General features: G+C 54.3%; 6 protein-coding genes across 6 annotated transcripts; 3 read left to right on the top strand and 3 right to left on the bottom strand.

Annotated features, from left to right (window-relative positions):
* Window positions 1–2,501: 2,501 nt before the first annotated feature.
* Window positions 2,502–5,926, top strand: MONBRDRAFT_14379 (uncharacterized protein; the record flags this gene model as incomplete). Its single annotated transcript, XM_001743364.1, has 8 exons — window positions 2,502–3,650; window positions 3,803–3,909; window positions 3,993–4,296; window positions 4,387–4,760; window positions 4,868–4,963; window positions 5,051–5,231; window positions 5,368–5,589; window positions 5,696–5,926. The coding sequence occupies 8 exons, from the start codon at window positions 2,502–2,504 to the stop codon at window positions 5,924–5,926; spliced, it is 2,664 nt and encodes an 887-aa protein (XP_001743416.1).
* Window positions 5,927–6,022: 96 nt separating this feature from the next.
* MONBRDRAFT_17650 (uncharacterized protein) lies at window positions 6,023–8,912 on the bottom strand (the record flags this gene model as incomplete). Its single annotated transcript, XM_001743042.1, has 7 exons — window positions 6,023–7,315; window positions 7,486–7,757; window positions 7,882–8,053; window positions 8,131–8,205; window positions 8,296–8,384; window positions 8,513–8,628; window positions 8,752–8,912. 7 exons carry the CDS (start codon window positions 8,910–8,912, stop codon window positions 6,329–6,331), a joined length of 1,872 nt encoding a protein of 623 aa, XP_001743094.1. The 3' UTR covers window positions 6,023–6,328.
* A 2,471-nt stretch (window positions 8,913–11,383) lies between these two features.
* Window positions 11,384–12,682, top strand: MONBRDRAFT_5845 (uncharacterized protein; the record flags this gene model as incomplete). Its single annotated transcript, XM_001743363.1, has 2 exons — window positions 11,384–12,079; window positions 12,224–12,682. The coding sequence occupies 2 exons, from the start codon at window positions 11,384–11,386 to the stop codon at window positions 12,680–12,682; spliced, it is 1,155 nt and encodes a 384-aa protein (XP_001743415.1).
* Window positions 12,683–13,483: 801 nt separating this feature from the next.
* On the bottom strand, window positions 13,484–15,435 carry MONBRDRAFT_5844 (uncharacterized protein; the record flags this gene model as incomplete). Its single annotated transcript, XM_001743041.1, has 5 exons — window positions 13,484–13,532; window positions 14,084–14,180; window positions 14,537–14,869; window positions 14,976–15,064; window positions 15,209–15,435. The coding sequence occupies 5 exons, from the start codon at window positions 15,433–15,435 to the stop codon at window positions 13,484–13,486; spliced, it is 795 nt and encodes a 264-aa protein (XP_001743093.1).
* Window positions 15,436–15,746: 311 nt separating this feature from the next.
* MONBRDRAFT_17649 (uncharacterized protein) lies at window positions 15,747–17,931 on the bottom strand. Its single transcript, XM_001743040.1, has 10 exons — window positions 17,753–17,931; window positions 17,573–17,653; window positions 17,360–17,445; window positions 17,071–17,138; window positions 16,879–16,961; window positions 16,669–16,781; window positions 16,498–16,564; window positions 16,268–16,369; window positions 16,111–16,174; window positions 15,747–16,032 (listed from the first exon to the last, which is right to left on the bottom strand). Exons 1-10 carry the CDS (start codon window positions 17,888–17,890, stop codon window positions 15,911–15,913), a joined length of 924 nt encoding a protein of 307 aa, XP_001743092.1. The 5' UTR covers window positions 17,891–17,931; the 3' UTR covers window positions 15,747–15,910.
* A 1,928-nt stretch (window positions 17,932–19,859) lies between these two features.
* Window positions 19,860–22,168, top strand: MONBRDRAFT_14857 (uncharacterized protein; the record flags this gene model as incomplete). Its single annotated transcript, XM_001743362.1, has 11 exons — window positions 19,860–20,031; window positions 20,111–20,246; window positions 20,368–20,515; window positions 20,632–20,706; window positions 20,877–20,911; window positions 21,000–21,099; window positions 21,238–21,383; window positions 21,513–21,600; window positions 21,695–21,808; window positions 21,940–22,003; window positions 22,101–22,168. The coding sequence occupies 11 exons, from the start codon at window positions 19,860–19,862 to the stop codon at window positions 22,166–22,168; spliced, it is 1,146 nt and encodes a 381-aa protein (XP_001743414.1).
* Window positions 22,169–26,626: the final 4,458 nt, after the last annotated feature.

Here is a 26,626-nt window from a genome sequence, read left to right as displayed (position 1 = left end):
ACCTGCGTGATCTGGCCGCGAACCTAGATCAAGCGCTGCACCGCGCTCTGCAGAAAAAGGCCTCCCGCGCTGCTTGTCTGGTTGCTGCCGTCACCCCGATCTGCAAGACGTCTTTCTATGGATACCACCAGGAGCCCGATCTCTTTCTGAAAATAGAGCTCTACAACCCCTTTTTGGTGCTGCGCGCCGCCGATCTGCTCCAAGAGGGCGTCGTTGACGGCAAGCGACACCAGCCCTATGAAGCCCACATACCCTACATGCTCCAGTTTATGGCCGACTATAATCTGCAGGGAATGAACTTCATCTTTGCTGCTGCCGTCACCTTTCGCGAGCCCCTGCCCCCAGCGGCTGCCACCACCTCTGCGTCTTCCCAAACAAGCACTGCATCGCCCCTGTCACAGCAGCTCGGTCGCCGCCATCATCGCGAAAACATCCGAGATGAGGACATTCACAATGCTGCCGGCCGCGTATCAAAATGTGAATTAGAGGTTGACTTTCACCGCGACGCCATCCTCAACCACCACACCCTCCCCTCACCCAATTTGGCTGCCCCCGACGCAGGTGCCACCCCCGTGCCCCAGAATCCAGGTCTCACCGCACTGTGGGATGATGAGCGATTGCGACGCCAAGCCCGTGGTGAAAATCCCCGGTTTACTCCACCACCAGAATTTGCTCGGCCCCGACCACCTCACCCTGCGCTGTCGGTCAATGAGCGACGCTTTCAGGACCTCTTGCAGGCCTCTGCTGCTGCTGACCGCCTGGCCGTGGTGGACGATGTGGCACTAAGGGAAATCGGTCGCCACCTCGGCCCCAATGCCAGCGCCACGCAGCCCAGCGCAGCAGGATCAACTATCGAGTCCAACCCCTCACAATCGTCTCTCGAGGCAGCGCTTGCTCTGGCGGGCCTCTTCGCCGCCCCGGCCACCCATGAAGCAAATCTGGACCAGAAGGACCTGTCTGATGACAAACACCAGGCGCCTGAGCTTGACAATGCACGGTGGGCCGATGAAGACTGGGACAGCGTGTTGCACGATGACTTTGAGGACGCCTTGGGCACCGCCGGAACAAGCCCGCACGACGTGAGAGCGAACAAGTTGCCGGAACCCAATGCCTCGCGTCGTGGTCAGATGTTGCAAGATGAGGAAGACGATGAATCGCAATACATGAGCCAAACTTGGTCCGAGGAAGTGCATGATTTTTTGCCCTCTAATTCGGTGGAGGGACCTCTTCTCGCTGCGCCCACGCCGACGTACAGCGTACCCCGCGCCCCCGTACACGACGCGACCCCTGGCTCTGCTGCGCCCCATGACGAGCCTGAAGACAGTGACACGGGGAGCGAGGACGATGGCCAAGTTTCGAGTGATGTGGTACCTGACACGGCATCGGAAGGCTCTTTGCCACCCCCGGTGGGCCCACAAACACCCCCGCTGACAGCTCGGCGAAGTGCTGGGCAACTGCAGGGCCTGCCAACTCACGAGACAAATGCCTTGTATGCGTGGGGTTTTGCTTCACCACCCCCTGAAGACCGCATACCCTCGCCACCCTGCCCCATCTCCCCGGTGCCCTCGCCCACGCATGTGCAACAAGAGCATCGCGCTACCAACGCCGTCTCCACCAATTCCGTCCCTGCTGCCCGCCCCATCGCTCGCGTTTCAGCACCTGAGAGTGCGCTGTCATTGGACGATTTGGTCAGCGACAGCAGTACGCCGACTGGTCTGGGGCACAAATCAAGTGCCCAGAGCCATGACGCGCTTGCTTGGCTGGCACCTGCCACCATCCCACCCAGCAGCCACACAGCCACACCTGTGCGATCGTTGACCATGCCCCGAGCCCCAACCACCGAGGTCATTGCAGCCACCTTGCCCATCATGTTCGCGTCTCTGCCCGAGCCTGCGCCATCCCCGTCCCTTTCCCCTTCCCCGTCCCCGTCCCCGTCCCCCCAGCCGGTGCCAACGCCTGGCTTCCGGGCGTGGCGATTTGCGACGCCGCCCCCAGCACCAAGCACTGTGGCTCAGACGCTGCGCCAACGCGGGCTTGACGAACAAATACACCAAGCACCCTATTTTTCCGACCGAGCAGACATGCCGCAGAACCTGCGTAACGTCGATGGCTCACGACAGCGGTTTGCGGGCCCCTTTGGCACCCACCTCACGCCCTTTCATTCAACCACGGCCCTGTCTGGGCTTACGCGTGGCCCTAGTCCAAGGCGCCCTCTGCCTGGCACGAGCTTGGACAGCGCCCATCGGCACAGCCATCGTTATGCCCACGGCTTTCATACCAAGCGATTTGTCTTCATCACACCAGCCCGTGCCCCACCAACATGCTCGCACGTGGCAGGAGCTGCAACAAAGGTTCGAATGGTCACGCGTGGCAGAGCAGAGGCACATGCATATCTTCCGCAACCGTCTGTGCGCGCTGCTGGGGCCCTTGACCTTCTCTCACTTGGCAGCAGTGTAAGCAGTGCAGGTCCAATCGCTGCAACCCCCTCGATTCCGCACGCAATGTCCGCTCAACTATCTAAGAATGATGACCCCTATGCAGCGGGCTCACACGCCCGAGTTCAAGGGCCAGCCAACGCTGCCACATTTGGGTTTGACCTCGCAACACAGCACTTATCCGATGCAACGTTGCTACAAGCACAACAGCACGTGACTGTCGTTAGCTTGGAGCTGCACAGTCATTCGCAGGGGGCACGGGAATCTGACCCGCGCCACGACCCAATATTAGCCCTTATTCTGTGCGCGTGGTTTGACGATACGATTCAGCCGCTGCGGCAACGCAAGCTTGTCCTGTGGTGGGGTGCAGCGGACACGGAACCCGAACACGAGCGCTGGGGCCTCCCAAACTTTACAGGCGTCCGTTTCGACTCGGAAGAGTTGCTTCTGCGCGGCCTCGTGGATCGCATCTTGCGTTGGGATCCTGAAGTTCTCGTGGGCTATGAAGTGCAGATGCGTTCGTGGGGCTACCTTGTCGAGCGGGGATGGCACCTGGGGGTGGATGTGTGCATGGAACTTTCACGCATTCATGAACAGCCCACCCCTGAGAAGAGTCGGCTCGATCCGCACGGTTACCACGCGCGCAAGACCTCGGAGCTGCGCGTACCAGGTCGCATCCTCCTCAACCTGTGGCGCATCATGCGGCACGAACTGGCGCTCACCTCTTACTCATTTGAGAACATTTGTTACCACGTGCTCCATCGCCGCGTGGCGCACGTGCGCCAGCAGCAGCTTCGTGACTGGTACCAGAGCGCCTCCACGCGCCATCGCTGGCGTACGCTACACTACTTGGGCGTGCGTGCTGAGGGCAGCCTGCAACTATTGTATGAGCTGAACATTATTCAACGCACAAGCGAATTTGCCCGGCTCTTCGGCATTCTCTTCAACGAGGTACTGACGCGTGGGTCGCAGTTTCGTGTTGAGAGCATCATGGTGCGGCTTGCCCATCAGCGGGATCAGATCATGCTCTCCCCCTCCAAGGTGCAAGTGCGAGAGCAGCGCGCGCCAGAAGTTGTTGCGCTCATTTTGGAGCCAGAGTCTGTCTTTTATGAATCGCCAGTTGTCGTGCTGGACTTTCAATCCCTCTACCCCTCAATGATGATTGCCTACAACATGTGCTACAGCACCTGCCTTGGCAAGGTCAGCTCAGAATCGGTGATGCGCTGTGGGGACCTTTACCGCTCCTTTGCTTTTGCTATTGGCGTACATGCTGTGCCCGTACATTCATGCGTGAGCGCATGCTTTATCCTACTTGCCCTGATTCATAAATGTTCACGTGTACATAGGTGCCGGCGGGAACGCGCAAGCCTGGTGAGCCCTTCAAGTTTGGCGTCTCGGATCTGCAGCTACCTCCAGGCCTATTGAGTCGCCTGGTGGCGCAGGACTTGGTCCATATTTGCCCCAACGGCACTATGTAGGTTCCAAGCTGTCGTGCTCGTAAGCCTCGTTGCCGCTCGTACCTGATGACCGATCTTTGGCGCACATGACCGCTTGCAGGTTTGTCAAGTCTGAAGTGCGTCATGGAGTCCTGCCTGTCATGCTTGACGAGATTTTGCGAACCCGGGTGATGGTCAAAAAGGCCATGGGAGGGGAACCGGCAGGCGGAGCAGCGCACCGTCTCATGAACGCGCGCCAGTTGGGCTTGAAGCTGATTGCCAACGTTACATATGGCTATACCGCAGCCACCTTCTCCGGCCGCATGCCCTGCGTGGACATTGCCGATGCCATTGTTCAGCAAGCTCGGGAGACGTTGACGAAAGCCATGAAGGTGGTTGAGACTCACCCAGACTGGCATGCCAAGGTAAGTTGCCGCTGGAAAGCCACGCCCGCACTCATTCAATGTCCATCTCATGGCATCACCGGATGTACCTGCTGCACTCGCCGCTCGTAGGTGGTGTATGGCGATACGGACTCGATGTTTGTGCTCTTGCCTGGTGCCACCAAGGAAACGGCCTTTCGCATTGGCCGTGAAATGGCTGCCACAATCTCTGCCCAGTATCCAGCACCCGTCCGCCTCAAATTCGAGAAAGTGTACCTTCCTTGCATCTTGCAGACCAAGAAGCGCTACGTCGGCTACATGTATGAAACAGAGACTCAGACAGAGCCCGTTTTTGATGCCAAAGGCATTGAGACAGTGCGCCGCGATTGGTGCCCGGCTGTGACAAAAACGCTGGAGAGATCTCTGCGCATCCTCTTTGAGAAGCGTGATCTGTCGCTTTTACGTGCCTATCTCACGCGAGAATGGATCAAGCTACTCAAGGGCGAGTACGTACCATTTGGTGATGCCGGTAGACTCGCGACTCGCTCCCCCACTTGTCTTCGGGTGGATGGAGATCTGATGCCTTGACTTTGACCAACTGTCGGATGCGTAGATTTAATTTGACCGACTACATCTTTGCCAAGGCCTACCGAGGTCGTGAGTCGTACAGCTCCAAAGCCTGCGTGGCTGCTCTTGAAATTGCCAACAAGTACGAGCCACCATGCGAGACGAGTAGCACACTCTCACCCGCCCGCGATCGCCTTTGCTCATGCACGTGCACTTGCCTGGGTGGCAGACGAGCTCGGGTGGACCCGCGCGCTGAGCCACGCGTGGGTGAGCGTGTGCCATACGTCATCGTGTGCGGCCCGCCAAAAGCCACACTCATTACGCTCGTCCGGCAGCCCGACGAACTGTTGAGTGACAGCAGCCTCAGGCTCAACGCTCACTACTACATTCGCAAACAAATCATTCCCCCGGTGCGTGGAGGGAGTCACTTTGTCGGGCTCGCCGAGCACAACCATCGCTTTTTTTTTTTTTTTTTTTTTTTTTTTTTTTTTTTTTTTGCTTTGTTTTTTTTCTGACGACTGCGCTTTTGTCATGTGTGGGCTGTAGCTGGAACGCTGCTTCAACCTACTTGGTTTGAGCGTAATTCCATGGTACACAACTCTACCCCGCGTTGAGCGTGCCGGTGGCATGGTCAGTGATATGGCCTCCCACGTACACAATCGACACACGTTGTCCCAATTTTACGCCAGCGCACACTGCATCGTGTGCGATGCCTTGACTCGGGGTCGCTTGTGTTCCGACTGCCATCGCGACCCTCAGCGATCCGTGGTGAGTCCCTCTGCCTTGGATCAGCCGTGGCTGCCAGCCTCAGGACGCTTGTGCGCCTATTGATTTCTTAACGGTGTGCTATGCTCTGCTGGGCGCTTTGACACAGACCATCCTGATGGCTCGAGTCAAAAAAGCACAGGATCGCTTGAGCGTGCTGGATCGCATCTGTCGACGCTGCATGCATGCGTGGAATGCTGATCCTGATGCATGTTGTAGCTTAGCCTGTCCAGTCATGTTTGAGCGTCGTCGTCAACAACAGCGTTTGGACGTTGCTCTTCCCATCTACTACGAAGAGTTTGGCGATCCAGACCCACCTGTACATAGCCATCATCCATAAAAGCATCAGTAGTATTGAGTTGTGTTCCTTGAGTGAGGCACCCACTGCTGCTCCGAAAGGTTTCTGTAAAGTTTTGATATGACTGACAATCCCAAGTAATTTAACGCGTTTGATTGACCGACAATGTCATGTGAATGCAAATCAACAAAACGCGGGTGAGCATGAAAATTCACGCATAGATATGGTTAAGCAAGACACCAGGGACTTGCCAGTACCAGAGCACACGATACAATAACAAAGATAGAACAAGCATGTGGACATTAAACATTGGGCTAGCGGATGATGAAAAGGAAGAACGCACGAGCCAGGATGAGGCCGTGCGCCAAGCCATGGTAGAGGGATGCTTCTACCATGCCGACTCGGTAGCCAAGAGCAACCCGCCTCTGCCGCGCTCACGGGGCTTTACTTGCCGCGCATAATACGCGCTTGCAGGCAGGCAAAGATGGTCAAGATCATCTTGGGCTTGACCTCGACAATGTCTTCGGGCAACGCGTAGACACCAGCGCCAACCTTGCGGGCCAGGGAGACGGCCAACTTGGCGTTGGCGATTTTCTCCTCTTCCGATGAAGGGGGGTCATGAACCATGTCTGCGCGCACAACTCCGGGACGGATGGTCTCGAGAATATGGAAAATGGGCAGGCTAGTGCTGATGTAGTCGTCCTTGAAGCTGGAGATGGTGGGCTTGCCAGCGCCGGTAAGACGCTCGTTGATGAACGCAACAATCTCCGCATCTGAAATAAGAGCGTCTGAGCCCGAAAGGGTTTGCAAAATTTTGATCGTGTAGCCGCGCATGAGCTGCCAAACAAAGCCCAGGATGAGAAGCTTGTTGCCCGCGTAAATGTCTGAGCCACCAATGCCAACGAGGCTCAGGCCGAGCTGCTTGCCCAGCTCCACGGCATAATTGCAGTTCTCAATGCTCTTCATGTGAGCCTGAAACTTTTTAAAGGGGGGCTTATTGACGCGCTTCTCCCAGTCGACTGAACCCGGCTTGACCTTGTCGATAAGTTGCAGCAGAATGATACCGTGGTTGAGGTCTGAGTAGAGGCTGTACACAAAGGGGTTCACGCCAAGCGAGTTCATCCAGTTGCGGAAAGTGCGCTCCTCACGCGTCTCGCCATCCACATCGTTGAGCTCATACTCGCCGGCGTTGCCCTCGACGTGCAAGGCTGGGAAGTTGTTGAAGAGGTTGGCCACGAAAGCAAGATTGAGCTTGGGATTGCCCTTGACAATGTCGCGAGCCGTCACAAACTTGCGGCAGCCAAGCTTATCGGCGTTGTTGAGGACAGCTTCAGCCCGCTGTGTGTCGTCAAGAATGTCCAGTGCGGAGGTGTCTACCCCATACTCGGCAGGAGCAATCTGAGCGAGCAGGAAGGTGTATGCCTCCGAGTCCTAAAAATTCAGTGACGAGCAGGTACGGTGTGTGACCAAGGGCGGTGAGAAGCGTCGTGATATGCGCGGCAAGCAGGCTGATAAGCAAGCCAGCCAAGAGCACTCGCGATTTGAAAAAAAAAAAAAATTGGAAAAAAAAAAAAAAAAAGGGGGGCTTGATTCCAACGCACCTTGATGTCACCGCCAAAGTTAGAAATGCGTTTGGCGGTACCGGCACGTTCAAGGTGGTAGTTGACCCAGCGCAAAAGCTTCTCCTCTGGAGAGAGCGCGAGGAAGTCGCTCAGCTCTTCGCCGTCAAGCAGAAGGGCCGTCAGGCCGGGCACATCGCGCACGTTGATCTTGGACAACAAGCCGATGCGAATGATTTGCCAAAGCAGACCCAAGACAATGTGTGGGGTTCCATCGATCAAGTCCTGGGCCCCAATGTTGGTGATATTGACACCTACAAGCGGTGCCGCACACACATGCAGGGGCAACAGTCGCCACAAGTGAGCATCAGAGACATCCAAGAAATTGGGACATCGGCCACTCCTTGTGCAAGGCGTTGAGCTGGTGCGGCGACCTACCAATGGCAGCAGCACTGTTGACGTTGAGGGTCTGGTTCTCGCCAATGTTGAAGGTGTTGAGGTTGCTCTTGTTCAGGGCGCGCTCATCGATCGTATCACTCACGGCTGAGTTGATGAGCTTGGCCACGACCAAACCGTTGTGCACTGCCTTGAACAGCTTGTCCGGATGGTCCTACAGTCATCATCCCAAAGACAATGAGAGGCAGGCTACGGTCAAGAGGCGTATCGACGAGGAGGAGTGTCTCGTACATTGGGAATGGGCAGGACGCTGCTGAGATCCGGGTCCTCAGCCAAGGTATAGTTGATCCAATCGGCAAAGGCCACCTGCATACCAAGGATCACCAAAAAGAAACCATACATAAATAAAAAATAAATAAAAATGAAAAAAAGGTGGCTCGGATGACCGGGACATACCGTCTCTTCATCACTGTATGAGTGCGTCGTGGCAGCTGCTGAAGCAGCACTGGTGCCGCCCATCTTCTTGATGTTGGCACGAACCTTGCCTGACGCATGATGCAAGCACAAGTACGGCCAGGGGAAGTGGGGGATGGACGGGCATGAGAGTAGGCGAGCCAGGTTTCAATGTGACTCATTGTTTGATCGAACATACCTTGGAGACGATAAAGGGTACCAGTGCCACGGCCACCGCTCACCCGGGCCTTGCGAATCATGTTTAGAAACTCATCAAATTCGATGGTGCCAGACTTGTCCGCGTCCACTTCTTCAATCATCTGCCGCAGTTGATAGCTGATTGGGCGGCATCAAGCAGACCGGTGAAAATACCATTTTTCAATCTTCAGCTCCATGAGCGGTCTTTGCTTCAGAACTGCGAGTGCCACGACCACGACCACGACCACAAGGTCGACTCACCCTGGTACGGCTTCACCGATCTCGCGGAAGAGTTCCTTGAGTTCGTCGGCGGTCACATGACCGTTGCCGTCTTTATCAAAGTTGGCAAAGGTCTCCTTGATCTCCTTCAGCTCATCCTCCTTGAATTGGATGGATTGCCACTCCACGTTATCGGATGCCATGACGCTGGATACAGGCACAAATTGCAGGGCGGGGCCCTGGTGGGGAGGCGCAACGTGGAGCATGGCTGATGGTGAGCATGGACCACCGTACTGGATAGAAGGTGTTTGGCGGAACGCAAAAGAGTGATGGAATGGGTGGGCAGAGATGGGCCTTGCTATGCGTTGACTGTGCACGAGTTTCAATGGAATTGAGCAGAGCAAATTGAAGACAGCAGCAAGAGAAGAAAAATGACTGGAAATCGGCAGCACGAGGATGGTGTTTGGGCAAGACGCAGCGAGATTGGGAGGAGGGACAGCGCCAAGGCATGCACAAGACTGTGTGGGGAATGCATCGTGCCCCTGGCTCGATGCAAGGGCCGAGATTGAACGGAAGTTTAAGTGGAACACGCGGTCCCCCTTGATCATCTGGACCAACGAGCAAGGGCGCACGCGCTTGGTCCACGTCTGTTCGTCCGCCGCGACGAAGAAGTGTCATCACATCATGATCAAGGGGCTGGCAGCGCATCTCAAACAGTGGATTGGGGAAGGGGGAAACACGGTAGACCATTATGATGGTGTTATGATGGTGGATAAGGTGGGATGCTGAACGCGCAGAAAGACGAACGGACAAGATAGTCAGCCTCTAGCGCGAGCGTGGCTACCCTCCCTCCCCATCTCGGGGCGGGCATAGGAAGGTAGGAACGCGATCAAGTTGTTGCGCGGCGCCAGGGCAGTTGTGTGTGTGTATGTGTGTGTGCGTGTGTGTGCGCGCGTGCGTGAGCGAATGTGAATGTGAATGCTGTCGAATGGCTGAGGGAAAAGTCGAATGCCAATGGTTTTCAAAGGGGCAGGAACGCGCGCGAGAGCACGAGCTCGAGCGCATCATCATCACCATCAGCAGCGAAACGTACAGAATGAGAAACGATTCCGTGCTCTGGTCACGTCACAAGGCACCTGTAGCGAGCCAAGCACCACCATGGCGTGAGCACAGCGGCAGCGCGTGAACGATATCCAACAGCCAAAACCAGCCAGAAAAGGCGGGCGGACCGCCAATCGGCAGAACCCGGGCAGACAAAACGAGCAGGTGGTGGAGGAGGGGGCGGTCACTGACGAGAGATGGAAAACGTTGTTGTTTTGTGTGATCTCTTTCTCTCTCTCTCTAAATCTCTCTCTCTCTCGCTCTCTCTCTCTCTCTCAAACTCTCTCTCTCTCTCTCAATCTCTCTCTCTCTCTCTCTCTCTTTTCTCTCTCTCTCTCTCTCTCTCGCTCTCTCTCTCTCGCTCTCTTTTCTCTCTCACGCCTAGTCAGCATCCAAATGCCGGTTCTCTCACTGTTTTCGCGAATTAAAACGTCTGGCAAAGGGCTGACATTGGGTATTTGTCAGACGAAATGACTACCAAGCGTTCTCAAGCTGTAACGGATGGTAACTCATCTTCACACGAAGTGTGGATTCGTTGAAGATAAATTATACCCCTCGGATCTAAATTTGAATCGGCGGCCACAACAATCACAAACAGTCGAGCTTCTGCCCCACCCTGTCAGATCCGATTATGGCCGAGCCATCACACGAGCCTCAGGAAACAGGTTGGCTGGTCAGATAGTACACTGAACGAACACCATCAACCACACACACACACACACACACACACACACACACACACACACACACACACACACACACACACACACACACACACACACACACAGACTGCCAATTTGTTAAAGCAAACCGCTGGGTGTATTGAGAAGAAGGCCGCCACTTGCCCTCAAAGCCTCCCACCACCCTGTCACTGTTTTTTGTTGTTGTTGTTGTTGCTGTTGCTGTTGTACATTTATTTCAGTTTGAATTATTTTCGCTCTCCTTGCTCTCCGAGTTCTCTCTCTCTCTCGCGCGCGCTGCCCTCTCTCTCTTGAACTCTCTTGAACTCTCTCTCTCTCCCTCTCTCTCGCTCCCTCTCTCTCTCTCTCTGTCTCTCTCTTGAACCCCGGCCGTCTTTCTCTAATGTTACCTTTGTGATTGTCTTCTTGGGCTTTTGCCGGCGGTGATTCAATCCCTGACTGTCTTGGCGCTGGCCGGCTCGCTCCGTACTTCACCAACTAGGCGGCCCACCACTACCACACAACTCATCGCACTGGTCGGGTCGTGCTGGCATACATTATTGTCCAACCTCAACAGCAGGGCCGTTCAGCGATACCCCGCCCCCTCTGCAGCGGGCAGGCAGTATGGTCCGCTGGAGACGCGTCACGCCGGTCTTCGCCCAGCCTTTTTCATCGAGGACGAGTCCCCCTTCACCTTCGCCTCGCCGTACCCAACACCAGCCGATCGCAACACTTCCGGCGTTCTGATTTCAAGCCCGTCGCCCAGTCCAGTTCATGCACACACCATCATCTTGCCTACCATCAAGCACGATCAATAGAGACTCACGACCGAACTCATGTGTGCCACTGCTCCCCGAACACTGGTTGCCCGCTGTGCTCACCTGCGAGCCCACATGGCTTTCGCAAATGTAAATCTGAGCAGGAGGCAGCGGCGAGCCCTCTCTTTCTACGACGATAGCATTGCCAACACTGCCCGTCTCTCATATCCCCCGGTCTCCGTATCTGACCTCCTGAACTTCTCGTCCAATGTCGAGCACAACCAGCTGCAGACCGGCATCCTCCTTTACAAAATTCTGCCCGTTCGTCTGGCCACCCGTATCATCGATATTCACGACCTGCCCTACATCTGCGGCATCAACCCCTTCATGCAGTTTATCCACAATGACTACGTCAACGTCTTTATGCAAATGAAGGCCATCAAACACATCAAGACGCAAGCGGACCTTAGCAAATTCAACACCCTCATGATAGAGGGCCTGAAACAGGGCAACTCGGCCCTCCCTCAACTTGCTCGAGCCAGCAAGGAACTTGCCCCGCACTTGGCCCCAGAAGTCCTGAACCGCTTTATTAACCGCTTCATTACCTGTCGCATTGGTCGGCGCCTTCTTGCCGAACAACACCTTGCCATCATCCAGCAACATCTCCATCCCCAGCCTCACTCGCATCTCATCGGCGTTATCGACCACGATGTAAACATTCGAGCCGTCATCAAAGCCACCTACAAGCGAGCGTTCCTGATTTCGCGCGATGTCAACGGCCTCAGCCCCCACATGGACCTCAACATCGAGCAGACCACCGCCTTGCCTTATGTAAGCTACCTCTACCCTCGCTATCCATCACTGCATTCGTAAGGGTGAGCCACGCTCTGTTCCTCGTCACATGCCCTCACAATCGCGTGTGCATCACCCCACGCACCCGTTTGACCCCTGGCCTCGTGACCCTGGCCTCATCAGGTTGTCCGACACATTCAATACATCCTGCTCGAAATCTTCAAGAATGCCATCCGTGCCACTGCCGAGCGTGCCATCCGAGACTCGACTCGTTTTCTGGACGAAGACGACATTCCCCAAGTTCAGGTCACTGTCCACGGTGGACCATCGGAGACAACCATCATTGTTTCGGACAAGGGCGGCGGTATCTCCCAGGACCACCAAGACCGCGTCTTTGACTTTGCCTTTTCCACCGCCCAGGGCCTGGATGCCGCCTCGCTGCTTGAGCAACCCCAGGGAGTGGGCGACTATGCCAACCGCCCCATGGCTGGCGAAGGATTTGGTTTGCCCATGGCCCGAGCCTACGCCCGCTTTTTCGGAGGTGACATTTCATTTCAAACCATGCAGGACCATGGAACTGACGTCTACATTAAGCTGCGCCACGTGGACCTCAAGGGCACCCAGAACATCCTCCCCGTCTGAGCCAGCTCTCCTCTTTGTTTGATTGTTTGCGAGATTCAACCCCTAGTCGTGTGTTCCTGTTTGTGTCCGTGTCTCCCCTAACGCGTGGTATGTGCTTTGCTTGCGTCCACAACGTGTGGCTGTCTGTCCACCTGTCCGCCTTTCCGTCTGTCCGTCTGTGTCTTCGTGTTTTAAATGTGTCTATTATCGAGTTGTCGGTCCGTTTGTTGGACATTCGTGTGCACCAGCCATCACGCGGCTGCTGCTTTTCACTATTCCTACCTTCTTCCCGCTTGAAACTTCTGCCCGTTTTGCCTGATTCCCCCATTTCCCGACGCTTCGTTTGCTCGGGCCAACATGACCGACTGGCGCCTGCGCCCCAGAGTGGTGGCGACGTGTGGCTGCGGCTCCTCTTTCCGATTCCGACTTGGTTTTCTGTTGTTCTTGCCACTTGGCGCTGCAACCGCGGCTCCACATTGAATGACACACAGCAGCGTCTCCTTCTGATTGATGATTTTGAGAGTCATACACAGACAATAACAAAATCGTTCAAGAGCCATATTCAGCCCGTGCGAGGGAAAAGGTTCTCCAGTTTACAGTTTGCAGCCTTGGCTTGAATTGTTTGGCCATGTTTGAGCAGACGAACCACACATAGGCTCGGCATAGGCTGCATCCACTTTCTTCTTTCAAAGCCGAAGAGGCGAACATGTGTTTCAAAAACTGCACGCACATGTCAATTAAATTAAAGGGCTCAAATTAAAGAGTGGTGGTTTCAAACGCCCGCAGGGCAATCACATATATGACAACGCACCACGAGCACGTTCAAGAGCAAGCAGATGTGAACGGCTTGTTTGCAAGATTGAGGAAATCGCTCGAAAAAGAAAAAAAAAATTCAAAAAAAATTCAGAGGAAAACTAAAGTAAAATCCTTGAAAGTCGAACGTCCATGACCGGACTCGAGGACGGTAGACAGATGTTACGAGCACACCTCGCCTCCTGCCAGCGTATAGCGACATCGCTCTGCGCATGCACATCCCAAGAAACCACATGTGTATGATGCGAGACGTGAGCATGACGACAAGCAATGAAATCATCGGGATAGGTTTGAGAATCGTACGTTTGGCACCATTGGCAGCTTTGGCCTTTTGGTTTGACCTTGTTGATGCCTTCTGAGATTGCGCAGATGACTTGCCCGGGCTTGCTGTCTGTCGAGACTTTGTGCCTGACTTGCTCTTTGTGCTTGACTTGCTCTTTGTGCTTGACTTGCTCTTTGTGCTAGACTTGCTCTTTGTGCTTGACTTGCTCTTCGCACCTGGCCTAGCCTTGGAAAATCTACCGAGCCAAATTACCGATAAGAACAGAAGGTACACGTCCTGCATCTACAAGCCTGTCAAACGTATGCGTGAAACAAAACACCACATACCTGTTGGGTGAGGCTGGAGGAGGCGGCGTGGGCTGATCGCCAAACAGTCCCCCAAACGCGGCGCCAAAGATGTCGTTAATGGCACCAAACGGGTTGTCTGTAAAAAAACAAAAAACAAAAGAAAGCAAACCAAAAAGCGGCAAACAGGCATCAAGTCCAGTGCGCGCATGGTAAAAAACAAACAAACATTGACACAGAGCGACACAGGTGGCTGCTACCCAGGACATGCCATATGCGGAAAGCTCTCATACCTGCACCTGCAGCGTCTGGACCGGTGTGCCTGCGTTCGGGCACATGTGCAAACCTTGCCCTATCACCAGACCCTTGCGTCCGTCGAGTGCCTACGCGGACGCGCAGGATGGTTCGTTGGAAAGCATGCCCAGTCAACCGCATGCACCGAGCAATTGTATAGGGACCACAAAGTAACGAGGAAAAAAATTTATCGAGTCTTACCGGCTGACGAGCGTCGACGCTTTTGACCAAAGCTTCCAAAGTTGAAATCACGAAACAAGTTCTCGAAATCATCGTCGCCAGCGTCACCGGGCCGAGCTCCACCAAACGAATAGTGAAAGCTGCCTGGTTTGCCGCTCCCACCTCCCGTATTCCCACCAAAGAAGGACTTGAAAATATCATCAACATTAACGTCTTGATATTGCTTGGGCTTCCAAGCATACTGATCGTTGGTACCACGGTGAGGAGAGCCTCCATCTGGCCCGCCGCGCTGGTTGGGCGAGCCATATGTGTCGTATTCCTTGCGTTTCGTCTCGTCTCCCAATGTTTCGTAGGCTGCCATCAAAAAAAACGCAGAGGGGTCAATGAGAAACTCGAATGGCACACACTATGCCTCCAAAACTGGCTGCAAATGCCCTGTTATTCGGCAAAGCCACCTTACCGGCCGCGATGGCAATGAAATTATCTTCAGCGTTTGAGCTCTCGCGGTCTTTGTCTGGGTGACACTTGACGGACATGCGTTTGAAGTGCCTGCCAGACCAGGGAATGCAGCCGAGACACCCAGCATCAGCAAAAGTTGACACGATGTCACAGGGCCACATGAGAAGTGGTTATGGTGGAAGAGGTTTCTTTCAGCGACCGACGCACGACAACGTGCAACAAGGAAAAACCCACTTTTTGATGTCCTTTGCCGAAGCGCTGCGCTTTAGACCCAGAACATCGTAGAGCTTGCCACCCTCGTAACTTGCGCGTGCGGCATCACAGCTGGGAAGCTGGTCGTCTCCACGGCGTCCGTGCGCTGGCACGGCGTTCCAAGTCAATAGCACCAGCACTAGTAGAAACATGAGCGGGCGCGCTGCAAGTTTCCGCCCCCGTCCGAACCGCGAGCCGTGGCCTTTCATGGTGTCCTCCGCGATTGTTGGACAAAGTCGTGGCCAAGACGGCCGATCAATGATAAGGACTCAAAATGATTAGCTCGGGCAGTGAACGAATCTGAATCGAACAAGCGTGCTGCGTTCAAAGTGCGAAAATAATCCAGATGTCTCATCCGCAGCCAACTCTCGTATCTGTGCTGAATCCTCAACGCAAAAAATAATTGACACTGTGACGTCGTCGATGTTGCCAGCACCATCTCGTATGTGTGTTTGCTGTTTGTGTGTGAAGAGCAAAAATCTGACATTAGCCAACGTTGTTGTTGTTGCAGGAGCTTTGTGGAGCTTCACATGTCAAATATCCCATCGCAATCAACAAGGAAAAGGTTCATGCCGCCTCCGATTAATCAATGATAAAACAGCAAACGCGCAGTACAGGGAAGGTCAAAGACATCAAGGACTAGAACAAATCTAGGTTCTCAAGCTACTGGCTCTCATAAGCCTTTTAATCGAGTCCAAGCCAGTCCATGAACTTGAGAGCACCCTCGTAGCCAAAGAAGCAAGCTGCGTTGGCCGGGAAAGCGCGGACCATAGCCGCAGAGAAGCCGCGGAACAGCGCACGTGGGCCTGAAGAAGGCAGGCAAAAGGTGAGTTGTCAAGATGGCAGCCCTCGAGTTATTCTGGGCCCGGACTTGGGTGACGTACCCTCGTTGCGCATGATGTCGGCAAAGACGTGGTGAATGTTACCATACTTGCCCTCTGGGGCGACCTGTCCATCAAGACACCCACAGCGTCGTGAGACTGCCAGACTGTCCATCGCCTTGGAAAAAGAGCAAGCGCACAGGTGAGTTGGCTGACAAACCTGCAGGCGCGTCTTGAGCGTGTCGAGAGGAAGCATGGCTGTCCAGTTGAGCATGCCGGCAAGACCACCAGCCACAAGCGTGCCAACCACGCTCGGGGACGTCTATATTAAGTGGTAATTAAACAAATCAGCATTGGGGAAGTGAAACGAGGCGCTCATTGCTTGACCATTTGCCCTTGCCCATGACAAGCCTCGTGCTTCTGCAGCGATGCAGGCCACCCTAAACGCACCTGGCCCTCAGGCGTAAACAAAACCTTCAGGTACTCGTAGCTGCTAAAGTAAAAAGCCGAGCCCGTCCTGTAGTGGCAGCAAATCAAGGGGATGACATGCACATGGTAAGGCACAGAGGCAAGACGCGTAGCAAGCGGGCTGGGATAAGAAAGTGCATGTGGCCAACGCACGCATCACGCAGAAAGGTGCCAGTGAAGCCGCGGTTCACGGAGCGCAGACCGCCCTCCTTGTAGATTTTCTTGAAAGCATCCCCAGTGCCGCTGTACTTGGGGTTCTTGGGGTCCTATGGCCCAAATGGGTTGACATGAAGGTTGATGTATGTCTGGGGTGTCGATGTCTTCAAGATCAAACAATATGGCCTGCGCATGCGCAGAACATACCTGAGACTGCAAAAGGCACTTGACGCGTTCGCCGGGGGCCAGCAGAGGCGTGGTGAAAGCGGCAGACGTCGCACCGGCCAAACCTAGGAGTGGAGAAGAGAGGCAAGTCAGAGAAAGAGAGCAACGAGGAAAGGGGGGCTGGCAGTAGCTTTGGGTGCAGAGCTGCTTCTGATGTTTGGGTCACCAGCTCACCAATCTGCACCAGCTTGAGATTGTGGGGATCAAAGGCATCGGCATCGCAGAACATATCCTTGCCCACACTGCCAAAAGCGTCATGATGACCAGTGATTCGGTGAGCTTTGGTTGAGAGGGGGCGAGGCCAGGAAGAACCGGGTGCTTTTGAACACATGTTTTTTTTGGGGCCGTGTCAAACCAAAACATCCCATTGGAAAGTCAAAGATGACAAAAGAAAAAAAATCACATCAGCCATTGCAGGTGCACGTGCAGTCAGCTGTCGCTTAAACACGAGTGGATCGCGTACCTGTATCCAAAGAAGCAGAGCGCAAACATGGGTGTCACGCCGGCCAGGGGGGCCAAGACACCGTTGTAAAGGCCCCGGAAGCCTTGCTGCACTCGCCAGCACCGAAGAAGGTCAACAAGGTGAGGGATCGAGAATGGCTCGGAGTTATTTTTTCTTTGCCATGTGTTTTCTGGAGGGAGCGCATGTCATTGCGGTCAGTGGCGATTGACACACCTGCGCCAACGTTTGGCGGGCACAGTCCATGACACCAGTGTACTGAGGGCCAACACCAGGGGTCATGGTCTGGATCTTAACCTGAACGCGGCAGGCAAGTGAGCTGGCGCGTGTTCTTTCAGACTCTGCATGCGAGCCAGTGAGAGCCGTTTGAGGACGAGGGCTGTCAGTGCTACGTACCTTGACGGTATCAAAGGGGTGACCCACGACCACAAGAGCCGTACCACCGATGCCACCAGCGATGAAGGAACGCAGGTGGGAAGGCTGCTTGACCTCCTCGCCATGCGTCTGTTGGGGTGCTTCGACCTCGGCTGCCATTGTACTGTTGCCCCGAAAAAAAAAACTTGAAAACAATCGAAGATGGCAACAAGTGAAAATTGAGAGGAGAGAACATTGTAGCAACAACAGCTATTGCAGACAGAAGAGCAATGTCAGCGTTTTTGTGTCCGCGCGGAAGTGAGCACAAGTCGGGGGTTGGGCCTGAGCTGGGGCCAGGTGTTGGCGGAGCTCGTGTTGACCTTGAGATGCCCACGGCATGGCGTTGACGAGCAGGCGTGGGCGCCTCGGTCGGCCCGTGTGGGCCCTTCTTTTGCTGCTCTGCTGGGCTGATCGAGGCCAAGGGAGTTTCGAGCCCGCACGCACGACCTCGGCTTTCGAGCACAAGTGCAATCGTGATCGCGGGCCCATGCCTTTGGGACCGTTCCGCTGGATCCACTTTCCCAAGAGCGGGACCTCTTTTGCGACCACCTTGTACCATTTTATCTGCCCACGACTTCCTTCCGGTTGGTTTGCACTTCGATGTGCCTGTGCCCGAAACAATTGTGCATGTGTCGTTGTCACCATTTCCTGTACCTTAATGACGGCCACGCCGACCCTGTGTGGCCGATAGACCTAGTTCCGCAAGTGAAGGTATCTACCCTGGCCGAGTTCAATGCAGAGTACATTACTAGCGAAAATTGTGACTTACAACGCATGCTGCCGCCTCGCTACGGGCATACCCCTGTTCGAAAAGAGGACCTGCTCAACACTGGGCTGAAGTTTGTGGGGATGTTTCGAGATCCACGCACCCGACTCTGGTCCGCTTATCACAATAACCTCCATGCCAGCGGCATGCCGCGCTCACAGCGTGACATCATGCGCAAGAGCGTGACCGACCTTGCTAGCTTTGTGCGCTATCCAGGCATCGCCGGCTGTCAAACCAAGATGCTCATTGGCTTGGGCTGTGCTCAACAATTTGACCTCACGGAACAACACTTTCAACAAGCGCTGCACATCTTGCGCACTCGCTTTGCTTTCATTGGACTCACCGACGAGTGGGAAAATTCTGTTGCCCTGTTTCAATGCATGTTCGGAGGTACTCTTGATCCGAGTCACCTTGTGAATCTCAGGCCCACCGGCGCACGCAGTCATTACTCTGCCAGCGAGGCACAGCAACATCTCTCGTCGGATGTCGACCCTTTCGACTGGCGACTGTACCAATTTGCCCTCAGTTGGCACGCCAAGGCCATGCAAGCCTGGTTCGACCCTTCGCCGCCTTTATCATGAGCGGGCACAATCCCGCCCATGTGAGAAGAATAATAATAATCAAATCTTCTGATCAATCAAGCAGTCTCAGCTGTTACCTCTCGAATCCTACGTCCCCACCCACCTCGTTCCAACCTTATCCAGCTCAACATCCATTCAAACGTCAAAGGACCGCCTCGCGCTTGTCGGTTGCATGAACACGAATACCGCTATTCGCCGGCATTCATGAACAAGCAACACTTTCTCCTTTTTTTTTTTTTTGTGTGTGTGTGTGTGTGTATTGCAGCCTCTTTCCCTTGCTGACAATTATTTCTGTGTGTGTGTGTGTGTGTGTGTGTGTGTGTGTGTGTGTGTGTGTGTGTGTTTGATTTCATTTTATTCGACTCGTGTGACACGACGCAAGAGGTCTGTCCTGGCACCCTCGCCGAGCTCTCCCATGATGCCTGTGTCTCAGGCTGTTCTTGGGCGTGGATAGCCCCGGCTTGTTCTGCAAGCGCTTGACAGGGCCGTCGTCTAGTCATCTATGCGACAGATATACTCACTCCCACTGCCCCTCTTTCATTCGTGCCACAGGCTCGACCAAGTCCTAGTACAATGTTGCGCGCTCTTCGAGCCCTTCCCGCGCTGGGAGCAACCTGTCGGTTATGCATCCGACCTGCTGCCCCCACGAAGCTGACGGTAAGGCCATCCAAGCCGCGCCTTGTTTTCTCTCTCCCTTTTTACGGAGCCAACAGAAACACACTCACTCAGTCATTGCCTCTCGATGGCTGCTCTGCCCCACCAGTCGTTTCTCCGCAGCCCCGTGCGCTTCAATGCCACTGCAGCCACCCCTGCCGCTGCCGCCGATGCCGTCTCCTCCTTGCGATCCTCTCAGCTTCAAGTTGGCGCTTGGATGCTCGGCTGCACGTCCCTCATCTTCGGTGCTGTAGTTCTCGGTAGGTTTGCCGAGTCTTGTGGCTTGGATCGCAGTTTCTCTGCTTCACCTACTCAGCATGTACTGCCTAATCGGATTAGGAGGCGTAACCCGCCTTACGGAGAGTGGTCTCTCCATGACCAAGTGGCACCCCATCAAGGGCATGAAAGCTCCTACAACTCAGGCCGAATGGGAGGCTGAGTTTGAGCATTATAAGCAGTTCCCAGAGTACAAATAGTATGTTGGTGCTGCCCACCTGGGCTCATTCACCCATCAGACATCTACGACAACCAATCCTTGACTCAAGACAAGGCGTTTTCTCCGTGCCACCACTCACTTGCCTGCTCATTGTCTTCAGCTCTGTGGGTATGACACTCGAGGACTTTAAGCAAATCTTCTTCATGGAATACGCACACCGCATGTGGGGCCGTTTGATTGGCATGGCCTTCATCCTGCCCGGCGCTTACTTTGCCCTGAAAAAGAAAATTCAGCCGCAACTGCGTCCGGTACGTGCACTCGCCCACAACTGCGCTTGCTGACACTACACTGTTTGCCCAAACCCAGCCTTGTCGCGCTTACCACCAATTCTATTCTTTTTCTTCTTGGGCGATTCTCGCTCCAGGTTGTACTGGCTATCGGTGGTCTCATCGGATTTCAAGGCGTATTGGGCTGGCTGATGGTGAAGAGTGGTCTTGATGTAAGCCTTGAGCAAGATGCGGGCCCCGTCCAGGCCGTTCACAAAGAGAGGTTGAAAGAGAAAGAAAGAGAGAGAGTGGGCGTAGTACGACAACAACAACAAATGTATCAGCACGTGTGGGCAGCATGTGCCGGCGTCTTATGGGCTTGTGTTAAATGGTGGTTTTGCAGTATGATCCCCAAGGCAAACACGCGCCACGTGTCAGGTACCGTTTTATTGGCCCTTCTTGTCTTTCCGCCTGCCACTCGGTCAGGCGATCCAGGATGCTCACCGCCTTTGTCGGACACCTGCAGTCAATATCGGCTTGCCGCTCATTTGGGATCAGCATTTGTGCTCTACGTCATGACTCTATACACTGGCCTGCTCCACGTCTTGCCGGCACAGCCCCTTCAGGTCAGCATTCCTCATGGCACGTCCTTTCTTCTCTTCACCTCTCTGTCTCTTTGTAGAACTGGCCGGCTGAGGAAATTGTATTTTTTTCTTTTTCTTTTTCTTTTGAGCGGCTTGACCGAGCGTGTGTTGTTGTAACAGGGGGACCTGAAACGTCTCCGCACGTTTCGTAAGCTGGCGCATGGCATTGCCGGACTGGTCTTTGTGACGGCCATCTCTGGAGCTTTCGTGGCGGGCATGGACGCCGGCCTCATCTACAACGAATTTCCCTTTATGGGCGAGAGCCTGTACGTGTTGCGCAGCAAAATGCATGGCGCCGGACTCATTAGTTGCTTTCGGCAGCTGGCCAGCAACCTGAGCCTTGCTGACTGTCGTTGTCGCCACGCCTTGCCTGTGGGATCTTGCTCTGAACGTAGCGTGCCCACGGACATTAACGTTTTACAACCAATCTGGAAGAACGTGTTTGAGAACCCAGCCACGGCCCAGTTTGACCACCGTGTTTTGGTCCGTTATGACTCGTGGCCCTGAGCCCACGAAGCAGTATCACAAAGCTTAAGCAACGCTTATTCTCGTTTTCATCTTGTGCTTCCACTTGCAGGGCACAAGTACTGGTCTTGCTGTGGCGGGTTTGTGGGCCTACGCGCGCAAACTGTCACTCCCACCTCGTGCTCGTATTGCCACGCACGCCATGCTGGGCATGGTCGCCGTTCAGGTTCGCCTCAGCCCCGCTTGCAGTTGCGCGCGATTGGATGCAGGAAAATTTGAGTGCAAGATTTGGGTCACAACAGCACGCGTTGGTCAGGCACCTCGCTTACGTGCTCGATGTTCCTTGGACGCTGCTAGATTACCCTTGGCATTAGCACCTTGTTGTACTTTGTCCCCACCCCCCTCGCTGCCACCCATCAAGGTTGGTTCTGCCTGCATTCATCTCTTTCGGCGGTATACCCATGTCAGCTGTCCTCATGCATCAATTTTTGTTCGCCGATTGGGTTTGGGGTCATCAGCCGGTTCTTTGGGATTGTTGACGTTTGCAACATGGTTGCTCTATGAGCTCCGTGCTGTTCCCAAGTAAAACATCATAATAATATGATTTGATCCGGCAGCAAAACTACCACCATGCCGCCAAACTCCTCTGGCTATGGGTTGATGGCAAGGAAGAGGAAATTACATGTTCAAAGGCCGCACGAGCATGCTCTCATGTACCTTCACACAGCACACTCATCACCTGCATTTTTGACATGCATGACATTTGGATGTAATTTGTTGTTGTTGTTGTTGTTGTTGATGTTTGACACACACCAATCATAAAAGCAATGAAGGGAGCAGAGCGAATGGCCTGGGCCTTGAGCCTGATCTTGATTGTGGGCAGCCCTCATCTGGCCACAGCAAGATGGATGACTGACACCACCCTCAACTTGAGTGAGGTCACATGGTCGCCCGAAGCTACCAAGGTAGAGAGCAGAAGACTGGCTCTTCGCTCGGCAACTCGGCTCTTTTCTTCTCTCGTGGGCTCATCATCGAGCCGGCGCTCTCGTGGGTGTTAGGTCTATGTTGGATCGCCCACTATACTACGCTGTCCCGGAGATGGTAGCCTGCTGGCTTGCGCAGATCGTTTCGGGCCCGGAAGTCACAACTCCAACGTCAGTGTTTTTCGCTCCCGAAATGGTGGTGCCGATTGGGAGCTGCTCAGCTGGGTGGTTGATCAGTACTGGTACGTATTTAGCCGCGAGCCGGGGCGGGCGTAGCATCCACACCCTTGTCCACCTCCCGACCTCGTCTTCCATAGTCCTTGCTATATTTCCGAGTCCATCAAGACATTGGTCATGAGGCTCATAGTCGCACAATCTGGTCGACCCATAGGAGCAATCTATTCGCAGTGGACGATGTCATCTATCTCCTTGGAACAACGTCTGGCGGAGCTTCAAATGTCAAGATCGCTGCCTCACGCGATTGTGGTATGACTTGGGAAGGATCAGTGCTCATCAACCACACCTCTGCAGGTGGCTTTGAGACGGGACCCACACCCACGCTTCATGCACAAGGTCGCTATTGGCGAGCCATGGAGTTTATGGTTCCACCATACTCGTGGCCGGTCAGTTATCAAGCCACGGCTCTTTGGGCCGCGGACAATTGCTCCTTGCTTGATCCTGGATGTTGGCACCAAACGGCTCCTGTGCCTTTCAACACTTCCTGGTTGCCCTCAAATTGGACCCTTCCCCCAGAAGCTCCAGGTAAGAGGGGGATCCTTTGGGACCGCCTTTGTTTTCTGTCACCAGGCTCATAGTATTTCCTAACCAGGTATGCCACATGGTTTGCACAGGCTATCTCGAAGGGAACATGGTTGAGGGACCAGACGGCACCGTGTACAATATCTTACGCGTCAACAACAAGCCAGCAGCTCTCGGCAACTACGCCCTTGCCCTTCGCTACGTGCCAGCCTCCAACACGCTAGAATTTGACCGCCTGTTCCACTTCCCCGGTGGGCACAGCAAGTTTACCATCCGTCGCGATCCCCTCTCTGGCCTCTACCTGTCCTTTACCAGCAACAACACAAATATCCTGTACGCGTGGGGCGGGAAAAAAAAAGATGAAAGCAAAGGCAGGCTGGGGTGCCCACCTTGTCCGCATTGGAGTCTTGATTGTCATTCAAATCACACGACCCGCTTTGCTCGGCCACCCTCAAACAGGTACACAGATCAACGTAACATTTTGACGTTTACAGCCAGCCGCAACCTTTTCGACTGGGAAGTGATTGACGCCGTTCTTCACGTACGCTCCTCGATATCTGCCCTGCATGCTTGCCAGCCATGTAATACGGTCGCAACCGTATCTAACTGGCGCATACTTCTTGGGTCAAGAATTCCTTCCTAAAAGCCTCCTTCTTTAATTGCGATCTGCTGCGTTGTGCCTCAGGATGACACCGGTTTTTCCGAAGTTGACTCTGTGCGCTACACAGGCTTCCATTGTCAGTCGAGTCAAAGGCCTGGTCGAGCCCTCTCCCGAACCCTCCCGCAATTCGAATGCGTGTGCGGTCGTGGCTGCACCAACTTGTCTGCAAGCTCATGCCCTTGCACTGCGCAGACGTCGACTGGCAGTTTGATGGCAGCAACAACGAGAATATCATCTATGCCATCCGCACAGGCTATCGGTACGGCTGTAGTGCTCAGAGTAGAGCCTTCCTTCCTTCCTCCCTCCCGTCCGTTTTGTCTGCGCATGCACCACAATGCGCTTCTCTCAGCACCTTGGGCACACAACTCTGCCTTCTTGATATCGGGCGGCTGTGCTATCAGACTCAACTCAAATTATGTGCCTGTGCCCACATGCGTGTTTTGCTTCAGAGGCTCCGAGAGTTACCACAACAGCAATCGAATGACATTCAAGACCATGTCGAATTGGCGACAGCTTGTCGGCAGCCCCAAGGCCATTGCTACATCTGCCCAGATGGTCCCTAGGTGGGTGTCTGCCTCAGATGCGCAGCAGCAGTTTTATCGAGGTAGCTGAGAGCCTCTGAACCCTCCCCGCTGCCTTTTTTGCCGGTGACAGTTTTCAGCGTAGTGTTCAGCAATATCAGCTCTTGGTGACTTCACTTCCAGCTGCGCTCGACGTTAGTGACTTTGGGGGCCTTCTCAACAACCCAAGGCATATCCCCCTTCCCTTCTCGTCCCTGGCCTGAAGCATGGTTCATCTTGTGGTCCTTTCGCTGAGATTTCATAGGTAGTGTTGACTTACAGCCTGGGGTCTTACAGCCATAACAACAGCACCCTCCCTAGCGGAAAGCCCCTCTCAGTAGGTTGATTGGGGTGTGCAGTGGTTCATTGCGCGACGTTGTCGTGTCGTGGTGTTGTCTTCTCAGCTGTCATCCTCACGCCGTCGCCTTGTATGCGTGTAGTTGTCAGGGTTGGCCAACAACACTGTGGTGACCTTGACCAATGCTGAATTTGAAGTGGCAATGACATTTGTGGTTATTCAGCCTTCGTTCCCCGCCACACTGGCTCGCGTTCAAGTGCACGGATCCGATTATCGGATGGCCGCGCTTCACAATGGCAGTGTGGCCTTTTCTAACCGTGACTACGTTTGGGTGGACGTGCGTAGTGCCACCAAACCCTCTTTTAGTCACTTGGGCTGTGCCCGAGTCGGGCTCACTCACATGTTTTCTGGTGCACCAACGATGACCTTTTTCGCTCCATGGTCTCTTCATCGCCATAGATGCCGGTTCTGCTAGAGACGCTGCCACTCAATTTCACCCAGCTTCCGGGTGGGGCTACGGACGTTGACCTGGGCCTGACAGTCCTCACGGATGGGCTGGTAATCCTTGCCTGTAATGATGCAGCGACAGTTGCAAGCCTGGGCAAGGCGGGCTGGGGTATGTGCGAGCGCCGGGAAGGGGCCAGAAAGCGGCATCATGCGCCAAACTCATAGCGGTGTCATGTTGACGGCGTGGGGAACTAGCGCAACCGGAAGAGCTGGCCTTTCGTTACACTGACAGCGACGAAACCTGGGTCTACGTCCTTTGGCGCCACATGCAAGCCGGCCAAACCGTCGAGGTCGGGTTCTGCTTTAGCTCCTCCATCTGTTGGCATCAAGCAGATTGCTGACCTCTCGCTTCTCCAAATTTGCGGTTTGTGTTTAGGTTCCCCAGGTCGGTTGGGCGGGCACCATGGTCATTCTACCGGCTTGAAGCTTGCCTCAGCCCTGGTGGACTGGGCCGTCATACTCAAACGAAACTTTTAAACTCAAAAACCTGAATGACTATTTCTGCCAAATCTGGCTGCTGCCATAAACCTTGACGAAGAAAGCATGATGACCGTTGGTGAGGCGTTACAAAAGAATAGCTATAAAGCATAATAAAGCATAAAATCCTTGTAAACAGCACAAAGCACAAAGCACAAACAGCACAAACAGCATAACATAAAATCCAAACGCCCACGTTGGTTGTTGGTTCATGTGCATAATATGCCCGTGTGGCAATTGTTTTTCGTTTGACAACCAACGTTCGCTTGAATTTGCCGCGATCGTTAGCATGGCAGCGCTGCGCGTGCGAACCATTTGTGGTACGGGTAGAGTTGACACGTTTCACTCTGTGCATTATCAGATTCCCTTTTGGGTGGGATCAATCTGGGGAGGAGGGACCTTTGGCACGACCCCCGTTTGAAAAAAAAAAAAAAAAAAAAAAAAAAAAGCCACCATAAAATGGCGACGTGCAGCCTGCTTGAACTCACTTACCTGACACGGTCGTAGGCCTCTTGGTCCTCGGCATGGCTTTTATCCAGGCCGTGCCCCTTGGCCAAGGCAATGACGAACCCGAAGAAGTTCGCTCCGGCTTTGCGGCCCTTGGTGCCGTTTTCTCTTCTCCAGATTCACGCGCCGTACGTGCCTGCTTCATGTTTGCGCTGGGGGGGGAAGTGGGCGACAAAAAGATGGCCCTTGGTGTCTTTGGTGCATGAGGCAGCTACACGTGGTGGCAGACAGTCATATGGGCCCCGAGTTGTTCTTCTGTTGTCGTTGCTTGCTTCCTACTGGCCAGAGGCTA

This window comes from Monosiga brevicollis, genomic scaffold (assembly GCF_000002865.3).
Source record: "Monosiga brevicollis MX1 MONBRscaffold_3 genomic scaffold, whole genome shotgun sequence".
Classification (NCBI taxonomy): domain Eukaryota; class Choanoflagellata; order Craspedida; family Salpingoecidae; genus Monosiga; species Monosiga brevicollis.
The sequence above is the reverse complement of the archived record's forward strand: the minus strand, read 5'-3'. Positions and strand labels throughout refer to the sequence as shown.